General features: G+C 31.3%; 1 protein-coding gene across 1 annotated transcript in view; it reads right to left on the minus strand.

Moving 5' to 3' along the window:
• Positions 1–4,023: 4,023 nt before the first annotated feature.
• Positions 4,024–17,694, minus strand: part of LOC143082596 (uncharacterized) — a 48,752-nt gene continuing 35,081 nt past the window's right edge. Inside the window, exons 29-44 of the mRNA XM_076258342.1 lie at positions 16,848–17,001; positions 15,770–15,954; positions 14,841–14,978; positions 14,349–14,523; positions 13,706–13,850; positions 12,555–12,676; positions 11,833–11,975; positions 10,818–10,965; positions 10,161–10,364; positions 9,231–9,452; positions 7,731–8,513; positions 6,978–7,190; positions 6,306–6,401; positions 5,243–5,568; positions 4,745–4,937; positions 4,024–4,465 (exon numbers count right to left, since the gene is read on the minus strand). Coding sequence (XP_076114457.1) covers positions 4,188–4,465; positions 4,745–4,937; positions 5,243–5,568; positions 6,306–6,401; positions 6,978–7,190; positions 7,731–8,513; positions 9,231–9,452; positions 10,161–10,364; positions 10,818–10,965; positions 11,833–11,975; positions 12,555–12,676; positions 13,706–13,850; positions 14,349–14,523; positions 14,841–14,978; positions 15,770–15,954; positions 16,848–17,001 — 3,525 coding nt within the window. The 3' untranslated portion in view covers positions 4,024–4,187. The remainder of the gene's footprint in view (positions 4,466–4,744; positions 4,938–5,242; positions 5,569–6,305; positions 6,402–6,977; positions 7,191–7,730; positions 8,514–9,230; positions 9,453–10,160; positions 10,365–10,817; positions 10,966–11,832; positions 11,976–12,554; positions 12,677–13,705; positions 13,851–14,348; positions 14,524–14,840; positions 14,979–15,769; positions 15,955–16,847; positions 17,002–17,694) is intronic.

The following is a 17,694-nucleotide window of genomic DNA, read 5'->3' on the forward strand; positions in this document are numbered from 1 at the left end:
CCAATTGAATTCAAATATTATATAAACAGGTTAAACTATGTTTATATTTATTGTTTAAAGATGTCAGTCTTATTTACAAAGCTTGTATAAACAATTATACAAACAAAGCAAGCAAGCCAACCAAAGTTTTGATTTACATGCAGTAGTAAATTAGCTGTAATAGCATAATTTTATGTACGATTATTTGCATAGGCAATCGTAATTATTTAGGTACCTTGTTAGATATTTTTTTCGTGAAACAGAGTACATTTGTAAAAATAATTTTCTGTTTGATTGATGCAACTGTAGCGTTTTTGTTTTTTTATCAGCAGGCTTTGTATTATTATTTTTTTAAGGTTATTTGTTGTGTCATCTACATATGGTAACAAGGTAGATTACACATGGTACTTTCAGTAATATCACTATGACGTCGTAAAAAAGTTTGAATTGTCCTATTGGATTGCACCTTACAATGCAATTTAACACACATATTTTAGTTAAAATAAGTTATATGCAAAACACTTTAAAACAAGAATGTGTCCATTATACACAAATGTCCCAATCACACTATAATTTTCTATGTTCAGTGGACCGTGACATAGGGGTCAAAACTCTTAATTGGCATTAACATTAGAAAGATCATGTCATAGGGAACATGTGTACTAAACTAAGTTTCAAGTTGATATGACTTCAACAAAAAACTTTAACCTAAAGCGGGTCAATCGGACGGACAAACAGACGAACAGATGAACGGACAAACGGACGCATAGACCAGAAAACATAATGTCCATAAATGGGGCATAGTAAAAACACTTTACATAAATTAACAGAGGACATCCTGTTTTGCTATATCGTTTTATACAACTTTGATAATACAAGGTACAAGCTTTAAAACAAAATTTACCGTCAGCACTTTCAATACATGATAAAAACGGAATCAACTCGAGTTTGCCTCAACTTTGATATGCCTTATCAAAAGTTTCGTGCATTCAGTTACATATACTGGCATACCAAATTTAATATAAAACGTATTTGGTATTCAAGAGCTTGCAACTGATACTCAGACGTCTATCAAAATAAACATTTATCTTGTTGATAAATATTTCGTATCAACTTCAGAAATAATGTCATTAAGATTATAATTACATTAGATGTATGTTTCATTATAATATGTTATTCTGATTGGCTAACTGCACATCACGTGTTATTCCGTAAGCAGTTGCATTGCTCAATACAACTTTTCATTCATGATAACACGTGCTCCAACAATAAAGTGCACAGGTGAATTAAATAATAAAATATATAAAATTCGTGTTTTCATGATCATAGCTAAAAAATGTAATTATAAGTATTGAATGCTTCTTTTTGTAACTTTATAGGGTTGTAAAAGCGTTGAACGTGCGTACATTTTTAGAATGAAGCGCTTCCGCGCTTCATACAAAATGTACTTCGGTCAACGCTTTTACACCCCAATAAATTTACAAAAAGAAGCATTCAATTCTTAAATAACACAATGTTGACAGCTGTACCACAATTTTTAACATATTAACCTACTACTGTATGTTTGTTTTGCTCACACAATTTTATCAATATAGTGGACTTGTATGCGGCTGTCGTAGAAGTGAGAGGTTTAAGCAACAAATGTAGCTATTAAAACAGGTCTAATCCACTATCTTCTATATAATGAATGTCTATAACAAGTCAAGAATATGACAGTTGTTTTTCCATTCTTTTGAAGTATTTTGTCATTCTATGATCAACTAGTTATCGATACCACGATTAATAGTTTGGACGTTAGACGAGCATTTTACGGGGCGCCGAATGGGACTCTTGTGGTTTTGTACTCAAAATTCAATTTTGTACGGACAAAAGTGACTTTTGTTCAACAAAAATAAGTTCAGTTTAACAAAATTTGTATCATACTACAAATTTAAAATTTTGTCATACAAAATTATCTATCAGCGGACAAAAGTCACTTTTGTCATGACAAAATTCATTTTTGTTACACAGACTTGAATTTTGTTACCTAATTTGAAAATTGGGCGACAAAAGTAAATTTTGTATTCAAATTAGTTTCGTTTGGTTTCTGTGAACTAATTTGCATACAAAATCGACTTTTGTTACACAAAATTGACAAAAATGAATTTTGTCTCAACAAAATTGACAAAATTGAATTTTGTCTCAACAAAATTGACAAAATTGACTTTTGTCTCAACAAAATTGACAAAATTGACTTTTGTCTCAACAAAATTGACAAAATTGACTTTTGTCTCAACAAAATTGACAAAATTGACTTTTGTGAGACAAAATTGACTTTTGTCTCAACAAAATTGACAAAATTGACTTTTGTCTCAACAAAATTGACAAAATTGAATTTTGTCTCAACAAAATTGACAAAATTGAATTTTGTCTCAACAAAATTGATTTTTGTCTCACGAAAGTCAATTTTGTCACATAAAAGTCAATTTTGTTGTTACAAAATTGAATTTTGTCGTCACAAAAATGAATTTTGTCGTCACAAAATTGACTTTTGTCTCAACAAAATTGACAAAATTGAATTTCGTCTCAACAAAATTGATTTTTGTCTCACGAAAGTCAATTTTGTCACATAAAAGTCAATTTTGTTGTTACAAAATTGAATTTTGTCGTCACAAAAATGAATTTTGTCGTCACAAAATTGACTTTTGTCTCAACAAAATTGACAAAATTGACTTTTGTCTCAACAAAATTAACAAAATTGACTTTTGTCTCAACAAAATTAACAAAATTGACTTTTGTCTCAACAAAATTGATTTTTGTTTCAACAAAATTGACAGAATTGACTTTTGTCTCAACAAAATTAACAAAATTGACAAAATTGAATTTTGTCTCACAAAATTGAATCTTACCTCACACAATTGACTTTTGTGATTTAATTTCCATATCAGGTAACAAAAGTCAATTTTGTATGCAAATATGTTTATATTTGCATACCTTTTAGACAAAATTGACTTTTGTCATGACAAATATGAATTTTGTCTACAAAAATGAATTTTGTCATGACAAAAATGAATTTTGTCTACACAAATGAATTTTGTCATCACAAAATTGAAGTTCTCACAAAACAAGTCTGTAGCACATGACAAAAATGATTTTGTTATGACAGAATTGAATTTTGTACAAAACCACAAGAGTCCCATTCGGCGCCCCGTACATTTCGTATACAAACGTTTCAACAGTTTCATAAATGACGCCCGAATATCTATTTTAAAAAGTCCAAATAAAGTACGAAGCTGTAGAGCATTGATAACCTAAAGTTCCGAAAGGGTTTGTCAAAAACAGCTAGGGTAAGTTATTCCTGAGGTAAAAAAAATCCTTAGTATTTCGAAACGTTTTATAAACAGTAATTTCTGATCAACATCGTATCAATACTATTTCAGATCAACACTGAGGGGCTTTACTACAGAGCTGGTTATATCATCGGAGAGAAACCTCCACCTGCAGTTGCATCGATCCATTGGTTTAAAAAACTAAAAAATCTTCGATACAAGGATTTAATTAAACATTTGTGGTATTGTACTTTATGTTACTAAAAAAACTATGAGATTATAACGACTAAAAATGTTCATTCAATCATTCGATTCTATCTCATTTCACTTAAAGGTTATATGAGTTTATTAAAAAGATCAAAATTCATGTTACTTAATCAATCAACAATAACGACGTATCTGCTTAAAACTGTCAACCCTCTTTTAAAACTGTAACCTTCAACTTTTTACACGGGTTGTAAATAAATTAATAATAGAATCACAACAACCTCTACATGCTCTTTAAAACATTAGAAATAGGTAGTCGTATAATTTTCCAATCCTTTCAACTATTAAAAATGTTTAAGTTGATGTGATGAAAGAAACAAATATTATAAGTAGTGTAAGTATTGTTTACCACAAGCTTATATCTTTTCTGGTGAATTATATCACGAATTTATTCCTTCAGGAACAAATCCTTGGAATATGTATACATATAACATATTATTACTAACAATGCAGAAAAAAACGACATATCCATAAGTAGTATTCTTTATGATATTTTTGAATGATATTGATTATATTTGGATTTCAAAGATAACAGATAAATTAAAAATAAATTTTACCAGTAAGCTACATACTAGACGTTATTACAATTAAATATGCGAAAATTTCGAATGTTTGTCTCATTTGTCATAGTCCTTAAGGTAGAATAATTCTCCCAGTTTTGATAACAGATTCTCCTCCGACAGATACTGCCCCGACTGTTAGGAAGACATTCAATCCAGTCGTTGTTGTAACAGTCGAAGGAATCTCAAATGTAATACTCGTCTGATTGGTGAATTGCCATTGGAGAATGTTAACTCCGCCTCCTGTAGTTCCCGCAGACACTTCGTAATATAAATCACTGTCTGAATTGAAAATTCCATTCCATGAAACTACTACTTCGTTGTTAACCCAAGATAGTGTCAATGGTGTACCTGTATAGGAAATAAATACTTATATCGGAAAGACGAATATTATAAAAAATTTAAGCCGACTATTGACAGATTTTTGTTATCCTATCTAGATTGTAAAAGACTGTTTATCTCAATTAATTTGTATTTCATACTATTTTTTTATTAAAAGATGAATAAGTTTGTTTAAAAAGAAATTTGAACTCTTCTATTATAATGAATTCAGTATTTTCTTATTTGAACTTGAAAAGAAAAGCATCTCATTACTGCATATTTTTTTCAATTAAAAAACAATATACTTACTTGTAACCTGAGGGTTCTCTGTAAATATTGAAATGTTTTTCTGAACAATTGCTGACTTCAGGAAGAGCGTATTTATTGCCCTAATTGAAAATGGTTGCTGTTCATCTGCCAGAGATAATTTTGTGAAGTGACTATACAGAACTTCTTGACTTTTTGGGAAGAACATTTTCTCTTTATTGGTATCGAATTCGACCTAAAATAAAATATAGTCTGTAGTTTGACTGGAAAAATGTGATGTCAAAAGTAATTGTTTTTATAAGATGTAACAGAGTCAATGTGTTTCTAATGAAGTATAATTTTCAAAGAAATAGAAATAATAAGAAAATGACCCGTGGACATACATCTATAGACCATAAACAAGAAATTGACCTGTGAGGTTTGAATATTTGAGCATTGCAATCAATGGAAGTTAACTTCAGCAAAAATTATTGAAAAAAGACTAAAAATGACTGTGTTTCCACTAGATTAAGTGTGAAAACATTTGGTAATACAACTTACATCGTATGTTTCGATTCCAATGCTGTCTGTGTATCCAGACCATTTCAATCTAGCATTATCAGAAACTCCTAGGAATCCTGTCTCAGCACTGAACTCAGTACTAGATATTGGCATAATCTCTACCACTGCTGAATTGGACAATGGTGGTCTGTTCGATATCTTAACGCCATCCGATGATTTGGACGACAACAAACCAGCATTGTTCTCACAATGTAGTGTAGTGTAAATTGTATGGTTTTCTAGTACGCTGTAGGGGAAGTCCATATACGCTGAATTAGTTGTCACATCGGTGTAAGGTAGTAGATCAGTCGATTCGGGTGTATATCCTAAAATATTTGAAAACAAGAAAATAAAAATCAATATTACAATTTAATTTATAATGTAAGTTCTACCGGCTGATCTGTTTTATTTGATTAAATTATATAGAAGTCTCAACTAAATTAGCGAAATAAGCAACAAAGTCCACATTTAGTGCTATGTTTCAGAATCAATGTATACCCCTATGTTGATGTTTTGCATACTATTTTGAATACTCGGCCTCTGGTTTAGTTCACTCAAAACAAATGGTTTGTTTAGAATATAGAATTAACATATATTTGATACTATCATTAGAGTCTGCTAATTCCTGTAAGTTCAAATTGAATTCATGGTTGTATTGAAACTAAAAGGCATACATGTATGTTGCCTTATTTTTGGAGCGAAAATTGTGTTATTTCGATAATACGACAATTTTGTATTATTTTCAGTGCCACATATTCTATATATTTTGAATAAAAGTTTATTTTGTTTTCTTTTGTTTGTTTGTATATCGGGAATTTTAATTGATTTATAGGGAAGACGGGGAGGGATCTTGTCTATATTGTTTGTAATTTTATTCCCGGAATCTCAGCAGATCAAGAACAAATCTGTTGTAGCTATCAATATATCTAGCTGCTTAAGGTTTCTTTTTGAAATTTGTCTATTTCCCACCATTTATACATTCAAAACACGGTGCTTCTTCACAAATACACCAACGTCAATTGGATCAAATGCATCATTGGATAATTCTATTCATTGAAATTACCTATAGCCCATTCACAGTGCTTTATTCCGGATTCTACATCTTCAAATGCCCAATTAGCAGCAACTTCATTTAAAGTCCATGCATCTTCATCTTCTCCTGTGATAACAATACAAAATACAGTTTCAAACACACACGATTTGCCATCTCCAATAGAACTTCAAATATCTTAATTTGTCTTGAGCATGCATGATATTTTTGCCATTGAACGTTTATCAACAACAATCAACTAATCAAGTATCTTACATTCGACAGGATTATTGTTTCTAATATATTTCAATTAACAAAATCTTCAATTTGAATTTTCCTATACGAGTGTAGTTTAAATATACTTGTTGATAAATTCTTTTCATAATGATTACCTAGTTACATACCGTCTAATTATATCTACTGTCATGGAAAGTCCATCGTGTATTACTTATGCAATTTTTACATAACATAATACACAAAAGCATTACAGTTTACTCAGAGAAAAAAAATCAATTATGATCGGTTCACTGCTGAAGCTTAAAAGGGCTTCAACAAAACGACTTTGGTAAAAATATGGTTGTTCCATTAATAAGTTTCAATCTCCTTTCAAGTAGAAAGCTTTGATTCCACTTTAATTGAATTCGCGTAGAAAAATGGCGTCCTTCAATTCTTACTTGTTACATTTTTGTAAACTGTCAAACCTACCTCTACCATCATATACATAGTTAATTTCAGGTGGTGTAAGATCAACATATACTGGATCAGAAAACGACACCCCTCTCAAACCAGCAGCATTCATGGCAACGGTTGTTATGTAAATATTTGTATTGTGTACAAGCGTGACATTACTATTGATTCCGAAATTCATTAGTCCAGCACTTCTAAATGGTTGTATTTGTGTGCCTCCTTCTGCATACCCTATCAAACATAAAATTAATCGTTAAAATGACTGCAGCAAGGTATCAACCATACATCAACCCGGATTTGTTTTCTTTCAATCAATTTATGACTTAGAATAGCGGTATACTAATGTTCTTTTTATTTATATATAGAAAAACGCAAATTGTCTTGTACAATTAATTGCAACTGCATACAATAGTCTAGGGAATTTAAAGAGTTAAAATTATATGTCTAAGTAAGAAAGTAAGATAATAATCCTGTCGTGGGATCTGTGAACTACAACCTAAACATTAGAATCAGTATGGTTGTCTAGTTCAAATCAGATGTATACATATATCATTAACATGTTATAATCTTGAAACTGGTGTATAATATTTACCCCTTGTGTGAATTAGTGTGACAACAAAATAGCAACAAAATAGATTTAAATAGTGTTCACCTCAATTTATCCATTGAATATTGAATATTATTGAATACTTTAAATCTTATCTTGTCTCATTTCAGATTAAAAGACTTCATTTTTTAATAAATTTTCATATTCTTTGTGAGTGTGTTTACCTATAGCCCATTTGTAATCAATAATCGATGATTCCGGGTCTGTAAAACTCCAAGCTCCATGGATGGAACTCCAATCGTGTAAGTAAACAACATGACCTAAAACATGTCCACTTATATCTCCCGCGGTTACGTTTACTTCCTGTACATTTATATCATCCAGAAATATGCCTGTAGTCAGATCTATACTGCCAATTGTTATATTCGCCTCATTTAAATCAGCCGTGAAATAAAACGTATGACTATGCCAGGAAAGTTCTTCTCGATCGTCAATATCACCATTGCTATCTTGGCGATAACTTTTAGTGTAAATAAGAAACACGTGTTTTTCATTGTTCAACTGTATAAACCCTTCTTTGTTACCTAACGAAGAATCTACGGAAGACAAATGGCTCGAGTAAAATGTCACTTGATACGTCATCCCTTCTGTAATATTGTCCACTTTCTGTGTAATACTACCTCTAATATATAAGAATTTTCCACCGTCCTTTGCTAAGTTAAAATTAGAAGAAACAATTGTCATACATGAATAAGTTTCAATATACCACATCAATGGATGGTAAGTAACGTCCATGTTGCATATATCTGTTGAACTGATATTAAGCCAGGAAACTTCATTCCCACCTGTTATTTCAAATGATGGGTTGGAAACGAGGTTAATGCCTAAAAGAACGAATGTATCTGGTACCGGTGGAGTTGTGTCTACAGTCACCCCATCAGATACTACGGTCGAAGATGTCCAACCAACACCATCAACTGCGTATACTTTATGATATAATTTTGTTCCTAAAATAGCAAAAAATTATAACTATTAATTCTCAAAATATGATTTATAGTTGATTACATGTAAAAAAAAATATAGCTGACAGCATTACAAAAATTAGCAATCAATTAGATCACCAGCAAAATACTAAGTCTGTTAAATAATTTCAAAAATTGGACCAACAGCAAACTACTAAGTCTGTTAAATACTTCCGCAAATTGAACAACCATTGATTTTTTTTTATCTTATTCGAGTAGAAATGCGCGTTACTTTGCAGAATAATCATTTCAACGGAGTTCTAAGGGAAAATATAAACCACAAATCGGGTTTCTAGAATTTGATACACTATCTCTGACTAAGCAAGTAGTGTTGACCTTTTTAATTGCATTTTGATGTCATAATAAATGTACATACATAAACTAATAGAAATTGTAATGATGCAGTCACTTTGCCTTAGATTTTATTTGGTTACTTTGTTCATTTAATTTCATTCTACAAAGTTTAAAAAAAATATATCCCAGTCAGACATAAGGTAGCATATTTTGATTTCTTTATTTTGCAGAAAATTTCTGTTGATGTATGAAATATTCATTGATATTAATGTTACCAAAGCCTGAATGTGATATCCAGAAAAAAGATGGTTGTGCTAAATTGTCTTTCTTTTAGTGTCGACTTGAACAATCAAAAGAATAGTTGGATGTGGGGTTTCATTTAACGTTATATAAAAACACAAGTCTCACCTGAAGGAATACTAGATGTTAAATTTCTCGAAGCTGATACATGAAGTCCCACATTCGTCCAACTCAGGATTGAGCATTCCGTCTTTGTGGGACTGTTTCCGATAAAAGTAGTTAATCCAACACACCATTGATATGTTGTTATACCTGATTCTGTATCGATAAACCCGTGCCAATGGGCTGCTACTATATCTGAGGAATTCTGGTACTCAAGGTCATGTTTACCTTTGAAATTGATTTAAAAATTTATAAAGAGTAAAAATTAAGAACTAAATAAGTGTGTGTGTGTAAAATCTTTTTTTTTGATATAGTAAATAAGACTGTTTTAATATACATGATGTAAATATAAAATAGAAGATGCGGTATGATTGTCAATGAGACAACTCTCCACAATAGTTGTTATACTATTTCTAATGGAAGTTGATCTAGAAAAGCGCTGCAGAAGCATACAACTTGTTAAACTATTTCCTATCACTTGATTAACACCGTTACTGGCAAACTGCTTGCTTCAGAGGGAGTTATTAACCAAGAACTCAATGCTTTGACACTGGCATGGTTTATAATATATATATATATATATTTAATTTTCAGTTCTAAATACCAAAAAAAATAGGGAACACAGATTTAAACTCCCTCAGACTAATTGACCTTAGACGAATTGGGCTTTTTGTTATGCACTTTTTGGTAATATAGATCTTCAACTGTTTCAATTCTTATACACCTTCGGCTTTCAAATATTCGGCTTTGTAAATTCTGGATGGAAGCAAATTTGAAAAGCACATTGAACGTATGAAATCAATAAAGTGTTGTTTTCATTTTTGATTCCTATATAACGTTGCGTTTCTTTTTGGGACACACCAAGTGTTATTTCTTTAATTTTCTAACTTGACAGGAATGCTTTTAAATTTAAAAGTGTTATATTATCATCATTACCTTGACCATCATAAACAATCCCTGCAGTAGGATGATTGTAGTCAATCATGAACCCATCCGACGATGATGTAGTATGGGCTCCAGCATAATTGTATGCAATAACATTGGCATAATGGATAACCCCTGGTGTAAGAATGATTCTAGACATGTTGTAGCCACTTTCTGTTCCTGGAATCACTTCGTTTATCTTCATGATATCATGTCCTAAAATAGCAATTTGGTCTCATTATTAGTTAACACTGAATTTTATATACCTTTGTTGGATTTCGTATATCAAATTGTAAAAACAAAGGAGCAAAAACGTCTTGATGAAATATAAGGTTACCTAATATAAAAATAATTTCAATTTAAACGTGGAGAATGCATATTATTTTTCAATGCAAACGCTGTTTCAGTATTTTAACAAGGTGGTTTGGCGAACTTCAACGGTTTAAGTTTTTTACTGGAAGTGTCATTTTTGTCATTTTTAAAATCACATGTGGGTTTGTCGCCAACAAGACATCTGCCACTTTTTATTGCATATTTCAAACAAATTTACATTACCAAAGAGAAGACTTTATATGCTATTTTTATTGTAATCAATATCAACAACTTTAAATCCCCTGATTGGTTATTTATGACATTTTTTCTATTATTAATGTATAAGTGACAACGTACCTCCCGGACAAGTGCTCAGATACAATCGATACATTTCGATAGTCTTCTCAGCTTCAAGAAATTTGCCTGTCCATTCAAACGTTATTGGGCGACCCATTTTCATGAAATCATGATCCTTGAATGTAGTTCCTTGTACTCGCTCTATCACCTGAATATCAAACAATCGTTAAAAAAAGTTGAATAATATTAATGTTTTGCCTAAGTTTACAATTCGGACCATAACATACTTTTATATAAAAAAAATATATTACGATAATATATATATACATATCCATTAAATTTCAAAATTATTTAAGGCAATAGACGTGAACTGAACTTAACATCAACCTGAGAATATAAGTTGTTTATCTTATACATAGACTTTATACCAATTAAAAGCTAAAACATGACACAAAATGTATTACTAATTGATGGTTGTTTGCTTGGGCATATCATTATCGCAATTTCTTAAAAAATGTGTTGAATATACTAGAGTATTAAATATTTTAAAAAGATATTAGGCTTATAACTTAGTACCCAAGACTCATCAATGACACAACAACAAATCAATCGGAAGGCCTAACAAAAAAAAGTTAAACAGCAAGACAATGATTCCTAAACGATGTTTGAAATAAAATCATTATAGATACCAGGACTAAATTTAGTATATACGCCAGACGAGCGTTTTATTATCAACTTTTCTAACAGGTAGTTCACGTCTTTTCACTAACAGTGTGTATTCAGAAAATTAAAGTACAAGAATGGCTTCGTAATTATCGAAATGCGAATCTGATGAAGAAAAATTGAAACCGTTTATATTTTAGATGAAACATATCTCAATCAGTTATAGTTTGTTTCAACTATTTAGATGACGGTTACACTTTATATCGCTAAATTCCATCCCAAAATAATACTAGAAAAAACTAGGGTGATGCTACCTTGAGATCATGTACATACATTAACAAGATATATTCTAAGAAATTATAAAGTTAATGACACTTTCAGAATGCATTTTAATAAAACAAAAAATACTTACAGAGCTACCTCTTACAGACGCTACCACTGGAGCCTGAGTCATCACATATATTCCATTTGACTTGAAAATAGCGTATGTATTGACTGAATACCAAACCCTTACAAATACAGCATATGACAAAGTGTTGTGCAAGTACTCTCCGCCTATAGATAAAAAAAACATGAAAATATTTCGAAGAATTTATTACCAAAGAAACAATTAAATGTCTTAAATCAAAATGACCTAATGTGCTTTACAAAAGTCACCAAATCATGCTCAACTGTCGTGTTACTCGTGGTATGCACACATTTCTTGATAAGTCTTTATAAGGTCAAACCAAAATTGAGATAAGGAGAAAGAATTATGGCTACGATGATTGAAATATCTATGGTCATCTGAAATACAGCTATCCAAAACGTTAAAAAATCAGGAAGGCGTTTGATGTTTTTCTATCTTTTCAAATAATGTTTTGACAGTGCGGGCATAACTTCTATTGGTCATTGCAATATTTATAAAATCTTATTAGTTTATAAAATATTACCGTTTCGAGTTATAATTTTACTGCTAAATATATTAAATTATGTGTTGCTCCCTGACATTTTGTGATATATGTCGTCTTGTTTAAATAGGCCTGATCCAAATATTAATGGTGTTTCCACCAATCAAATCTACCATAATCGAGTGTTGTATTAAGAGTGTGTCAAACGTTTCATTTCATGTATATTATAATAAGTAGCAATTACCTTGTTCAATGGTAAAAATAGCATCATGCAATTGGCCGGCATCTTGCCAGACCTTCTCATCTTGTATATCATATATGCCAAGAGGCGTGCTGAATTCCGAATGTCCGACACTCCATTCATACCTATATTGATTTAAAAATTCCATATATGATTGAAAAATGAACATTTCATTTATGTGCTTCCTCCTAATTTGTTTTTATTGAATACGCGGAAGACATTTTTTGTGTACACAAACAAACTCATCGTAGATACCAGGGAATGAAATTTTGTGCTTCAGACGCGCGTTTAGACAAAAAAAAATCATCAGTGACGCTCGAATCAAAATAGTTTAAAAGGCGAACTAAAAAACAAAGTTTATTGTGTTCACAAGATCATTTCAATATGTGTCGTACACAGAACCTATCAGACATACCTTCAAAAGAATTTTTATGAACAATTGTTAGGGTTGTAGGAATCCTTCTTTGATGCTCATAGTACAGTATGCAAATTATTGGGGTTCGTGTAGCATAGTTGCTACTGCATGTATTATGAAGTGTTTTGAAGACAGTTGTTTGTCTTTTTGTTGGTTTTATTTTTGCAATGATTCTTTCGGGCGTTCGACTAATGAGTTTTGACTCTCTGTTTGGTATGTTCCACCCATATTTTTCAATCAATGTATACGTCAAGCAAAAGTACTCCGTCGCTGTTTGAATCTCATAAATCGATTATAAAAGAAAGAAATACTAAGGGTACCGCATGAACTCCAAAAACAGAGGGGCTGGATATGTTGACAGGGGAAGCATCTCTTGCTATGCATGGATCCCCCGCTATGCGAATGAAAACTCATTAAAAGATTTAACAATTGGTATTAGACCATTACCAGTTACATTGTTTATTGCTTTGATTTTGTATTTGAAGAATGAAAACAGTGAAAACACAGATACATCGTTTGAGGCAACTAATTTGTGATATTGATCCTTAAACTAATATAGTGTTAACACATTTAAAAGTTTTTAATCACTTTTTATATATACTTTTTATATTAACTTCTTATATGAGGTTTATAATTGATTTACATGCATTTAATTCTGTATAAAGTGGTAAAATTTGTTATTTTTTCACATTTCACAATTAGTAAAGTACTTGCTAAATATTTATCATTAAATACATACCACAATGGTTTATAAGTGAGAACCTGTGAAAGTATCCACATTCCCCTTAAAACATTATTTGACGCTGTTACAGCCTGGTCACTTTCAGAATATCCATTAGTATCTCTGACCAGCAACAAACTGTAATGAGTATCGCTAAAGACAGCTTCAAATATAAAGAAACAAAAAATCAGGATAAAGTTAATGTATAATAAAAGTTGGAACATAGTCATAGCAAATTTAAAACTTAGAAATAGGAAAAGATGAAACAGCATCAACATTAAAACAATTCTTCGTGATCTTTCGTTACTAAGAATGGTATTCCGTATATCTAATGATTTTAAAATAAGGAGATATGGTATGATTTCTATAGCGGCAGCTATTCCCAAAAGTTCAAATGAAGTTGATGCTAGCAATACCAGGCAACGGTGTGATATTAAACCATGAGCCCCGAATGTGTAACAATTGAAACAAAAACAAATAAACGGCATAATGTATTACAAAGCAAATACAACATTATTTGATAATTTTTGTAATTGTTTTACTGTATTTGGTTGAAAAGTAAAAAACAATTATGTGTTAAAATACTGTATTGTTTTATACAATATTCAATACTAAAATGAACCACAATAATAGACTTCACATTAATTTGAAGATAACTTACTTGACGATATATCATTACAACTTCCAAGTGAAGCAGAGTAAGGACATTGCTGATCTTGAGGAGCACATATACAGTGACCTTCGCATGACATTGCTTCACATCTTCGAATTAAATCAAGTGCACCACCAGGACTAATCGTAAAAGCTGAATGTATCATATGACTCCTTAAACCAACCTATTAACAAATCAAAATACAACATGCTCATCAATACATCATTTTAGAAAATTAGTAATTATTGTTAAAAAAAAACAACAGGTGCTTCATTTTTTCTTTAATCAAGGAATCTATTTCTTTTTCGCATGTCATTCCTTACATATTGCTTTAAAGATGTGTAATGTGTCATTAATAGTCTGCATCATTATGTTAATTTTCTTCCAAGCCAATTATGAATACATGACATCATCGAAATTCAAAACGTTTGCGTTTGTAAAAATAAAAAATGCAGCAAGAAATTGAAATGCGTCATTTTTAACAACTGGGTTTAATCTTACCTTGTTAACAGCCCAAACTGTAATGAATATTGTATCAAGGTTTGCAATGTTGCTTGTCTCTACAGTGAAGAGTTGAACTTTTCCTTCATCACCATGGTCAGTGTTAGTATCAGTATGAATATGTATTGTAGTTATGTCCTTTCAATCAAATTCATTCATGTTTAACAATATTAACTATAACATATCTTCGAGTAATAATGAGACACAAAATACATTTTTTTCTTAATATAAAAGCTTGGAACAAGACGACATTTTTCTTAATATAAAAGCTTGGAACAAGACGACATAATGTTTGAAATGTAAGTACCTGTAACCTAAACAATTTACAAGAGTTACCTATGCAAACACATCTTTTCATCGACAATTTGTTTTATTTTCGGTTAAAGCATACTGCGATTTCTTTTTTTTTTAGATTGAATGAGCATTGATTTATCACCATTGTTATTTTGCATTAATTTTAGTGTACTTTTAATCAAACATCTTTCCTTATTAAACTGACATATATATTCGTCTTTTAAAACAAGCGATTGCGTGTGAAAGGCTTAGGGGTTTACAGACTCTTGATGTAAAACAACCATTTACATCCATTTCATGCATAGGTCTTCTTGAACTAATTAAAACGAAATATCCATTTTGTGAAGGGGAAAATGGAGACTGTTACCCATTTCTCAAATCGATAAGGAAGCGGAACATTCCTTGACACGCACATGATTCTAAACTATGAGAGAGGGACGAAAGATACCAAAGGGACAGTCAAACTCATAAATCTAAAACAAACTGACAACGCAATGGCTAAAAATGAGATTATGTTCAGCTTGTCCAACTATGTCATTGCATTACCATTATAAAAATTGTTCAGCCAAAAAATTAAAAAAAAAACCTATAATATAACCAGAACAGTTATTTATTGAAAAGTGAACAAGCCGTACCTTAGATAGATCTTTTCCCATGTAGGTTGATCCAACAGTTACCATGTAATGATCAATTCCTGAGTGTACATCACTAAACCCAAGCCAGGCAAGATACACCGCGTGTGATGTCCAAGTCATCCATCCTGCTGAATGTCGAGCCAATTCAGGGTCTGATGCATGATCTGTCGTTATTGCAAACACACCTGTAAAACATAAGATGACTTACATTATCAATTCATTTGAAAAGATTTACAAGAGGGGAGGCGAATTCCAAAGGGAAACTCTTTAAGTCAAATAAATACTGTCAACGCCATGGCAAACAAAAAAGACAAAGACAAACAGACAATAAAGAATATTCTAAATTTTGCACATGTCAGAACATATTCGTTGATGTCAAATTCCAGGAAAGTATGACGAAATTCTGGTCATGAAAATTGGAACATATCCACCGCCATCTGTGAAACAGGTATTCCATTACAATCAACAAATTCAAGATGGCGTTCGTGAATGTGGATTTTAACTTCATCACCTCGAACACTTGGTTAATATAATTCTTGTGAGTACCAATCGTCTATCAAAGAAAATATGATAGGAAAAAGCATACGCTAGAATATCGTTCTTGGCGACATGTACTCTATATGATGGCGCTTTATGAAATTGAACTTGAAAGAAACGGAAAGTTAACAATTGGAAAGCTTAAGTGATATCTTTTGACATTAATTTATACAAAGCCTTATTGTCAAGTATAGACGTATGTCAAGATATGAAGCAGACTTAACTGTGGCTGTGGTATCCTTTATAATAAATTCAATGACCTTGATGAATTTCACCAAACTTTAAATTATTTAGTGAAAAGAGATCATCTCTATAGCAAAACCCGACATTAAATTGTAATGATAGCTTATATGAATCACACAATTCGGAAGAGGACTCAGGAACACTGTTGGTAACCATACGAATACAAAACAAAATTAATTGATCATTCATGTCATGAATATAAGAAGTGCAATTCGAATATTCCAAGCATTAAAATCAATGTGTGATTGTTCCTTTTGCTTTGAGTTTCGTTATAACTCATAATTAACAACACACAAACCTCTTGATGGCGGTGTACTGTCAACGAACATTCCTAGCGAGATAGCATCAGTACAAATGTCTGCACCATTACAGGAAATAACTGTAACGTAATAAGTTACTCCATCATGGAGATCTAATCCATTAAACACGTACGATCTTGCTATACCATTTATCTATAATAAAATGCTTATATAATTGAATTGAATTATATATTTTATTTACACAAGCATATTGAACATACTATGTCAATACATAATATATACATAATGTGACAAACGACTGATAACAGAGAACAATACAATAAGAACATAAGTAACCAATAATATCAGATCTAGCTTTCCATGCACTCTTCAAACAGTTACAGAGCTAGATTGTTAGATATCTAGAATAAGCTTTCAACCAACAGTTTAGGGTTAAAATAGCAGGCGATGAACAATGATAGCTGTTTATATTTATCAAAGGTACCAGGCTTATAATTTGATATGCCAGACGCGCGTTTTGTCTACATAATACTCATCAGAGATGCTCAGATCAAAAACGTTTGAAAGCCAAACAAGAACAAAATTTAAAAGCATTGATGCACTACATACGGCTAAGGTAATCTTTACCTTGGATAAGAAAAATAAACATCATCACTGGCTGTTAACCTATCGTCAATTGTGAAACGGATTTGTAGGTGTACTGCTATTGTGTTGATGTGCGAATGTAGACATATTTCCACAAACATAAGGTTCAAATTTATAAATTGTTTTCTGGTGTATAAGACCCGATTCAGTAGCTGATTATTAATTTTTGCAACTAATAAAATGGTAAATTTATATTCTTTATCATATATATCACATTTTAACCGTTCTATCAGTTTTGTA

Source organism: Mytilus galloprovincialis, chromosome 7 (assembly GCF_965363235.1).
Source record: "Mytilus galloprovincialis chromosome 7, xbMytGall1.hap1.1, whole genome shotgun sequence".
In the NCBI taxonomy this organism is placed as follows: domain Eukaryota; kingdom Metazoa; phylum Mollusca; class Bivalvia; order Mytilida; family Mytilidae; genus Mytilus; species Mytilus galloprovincialis.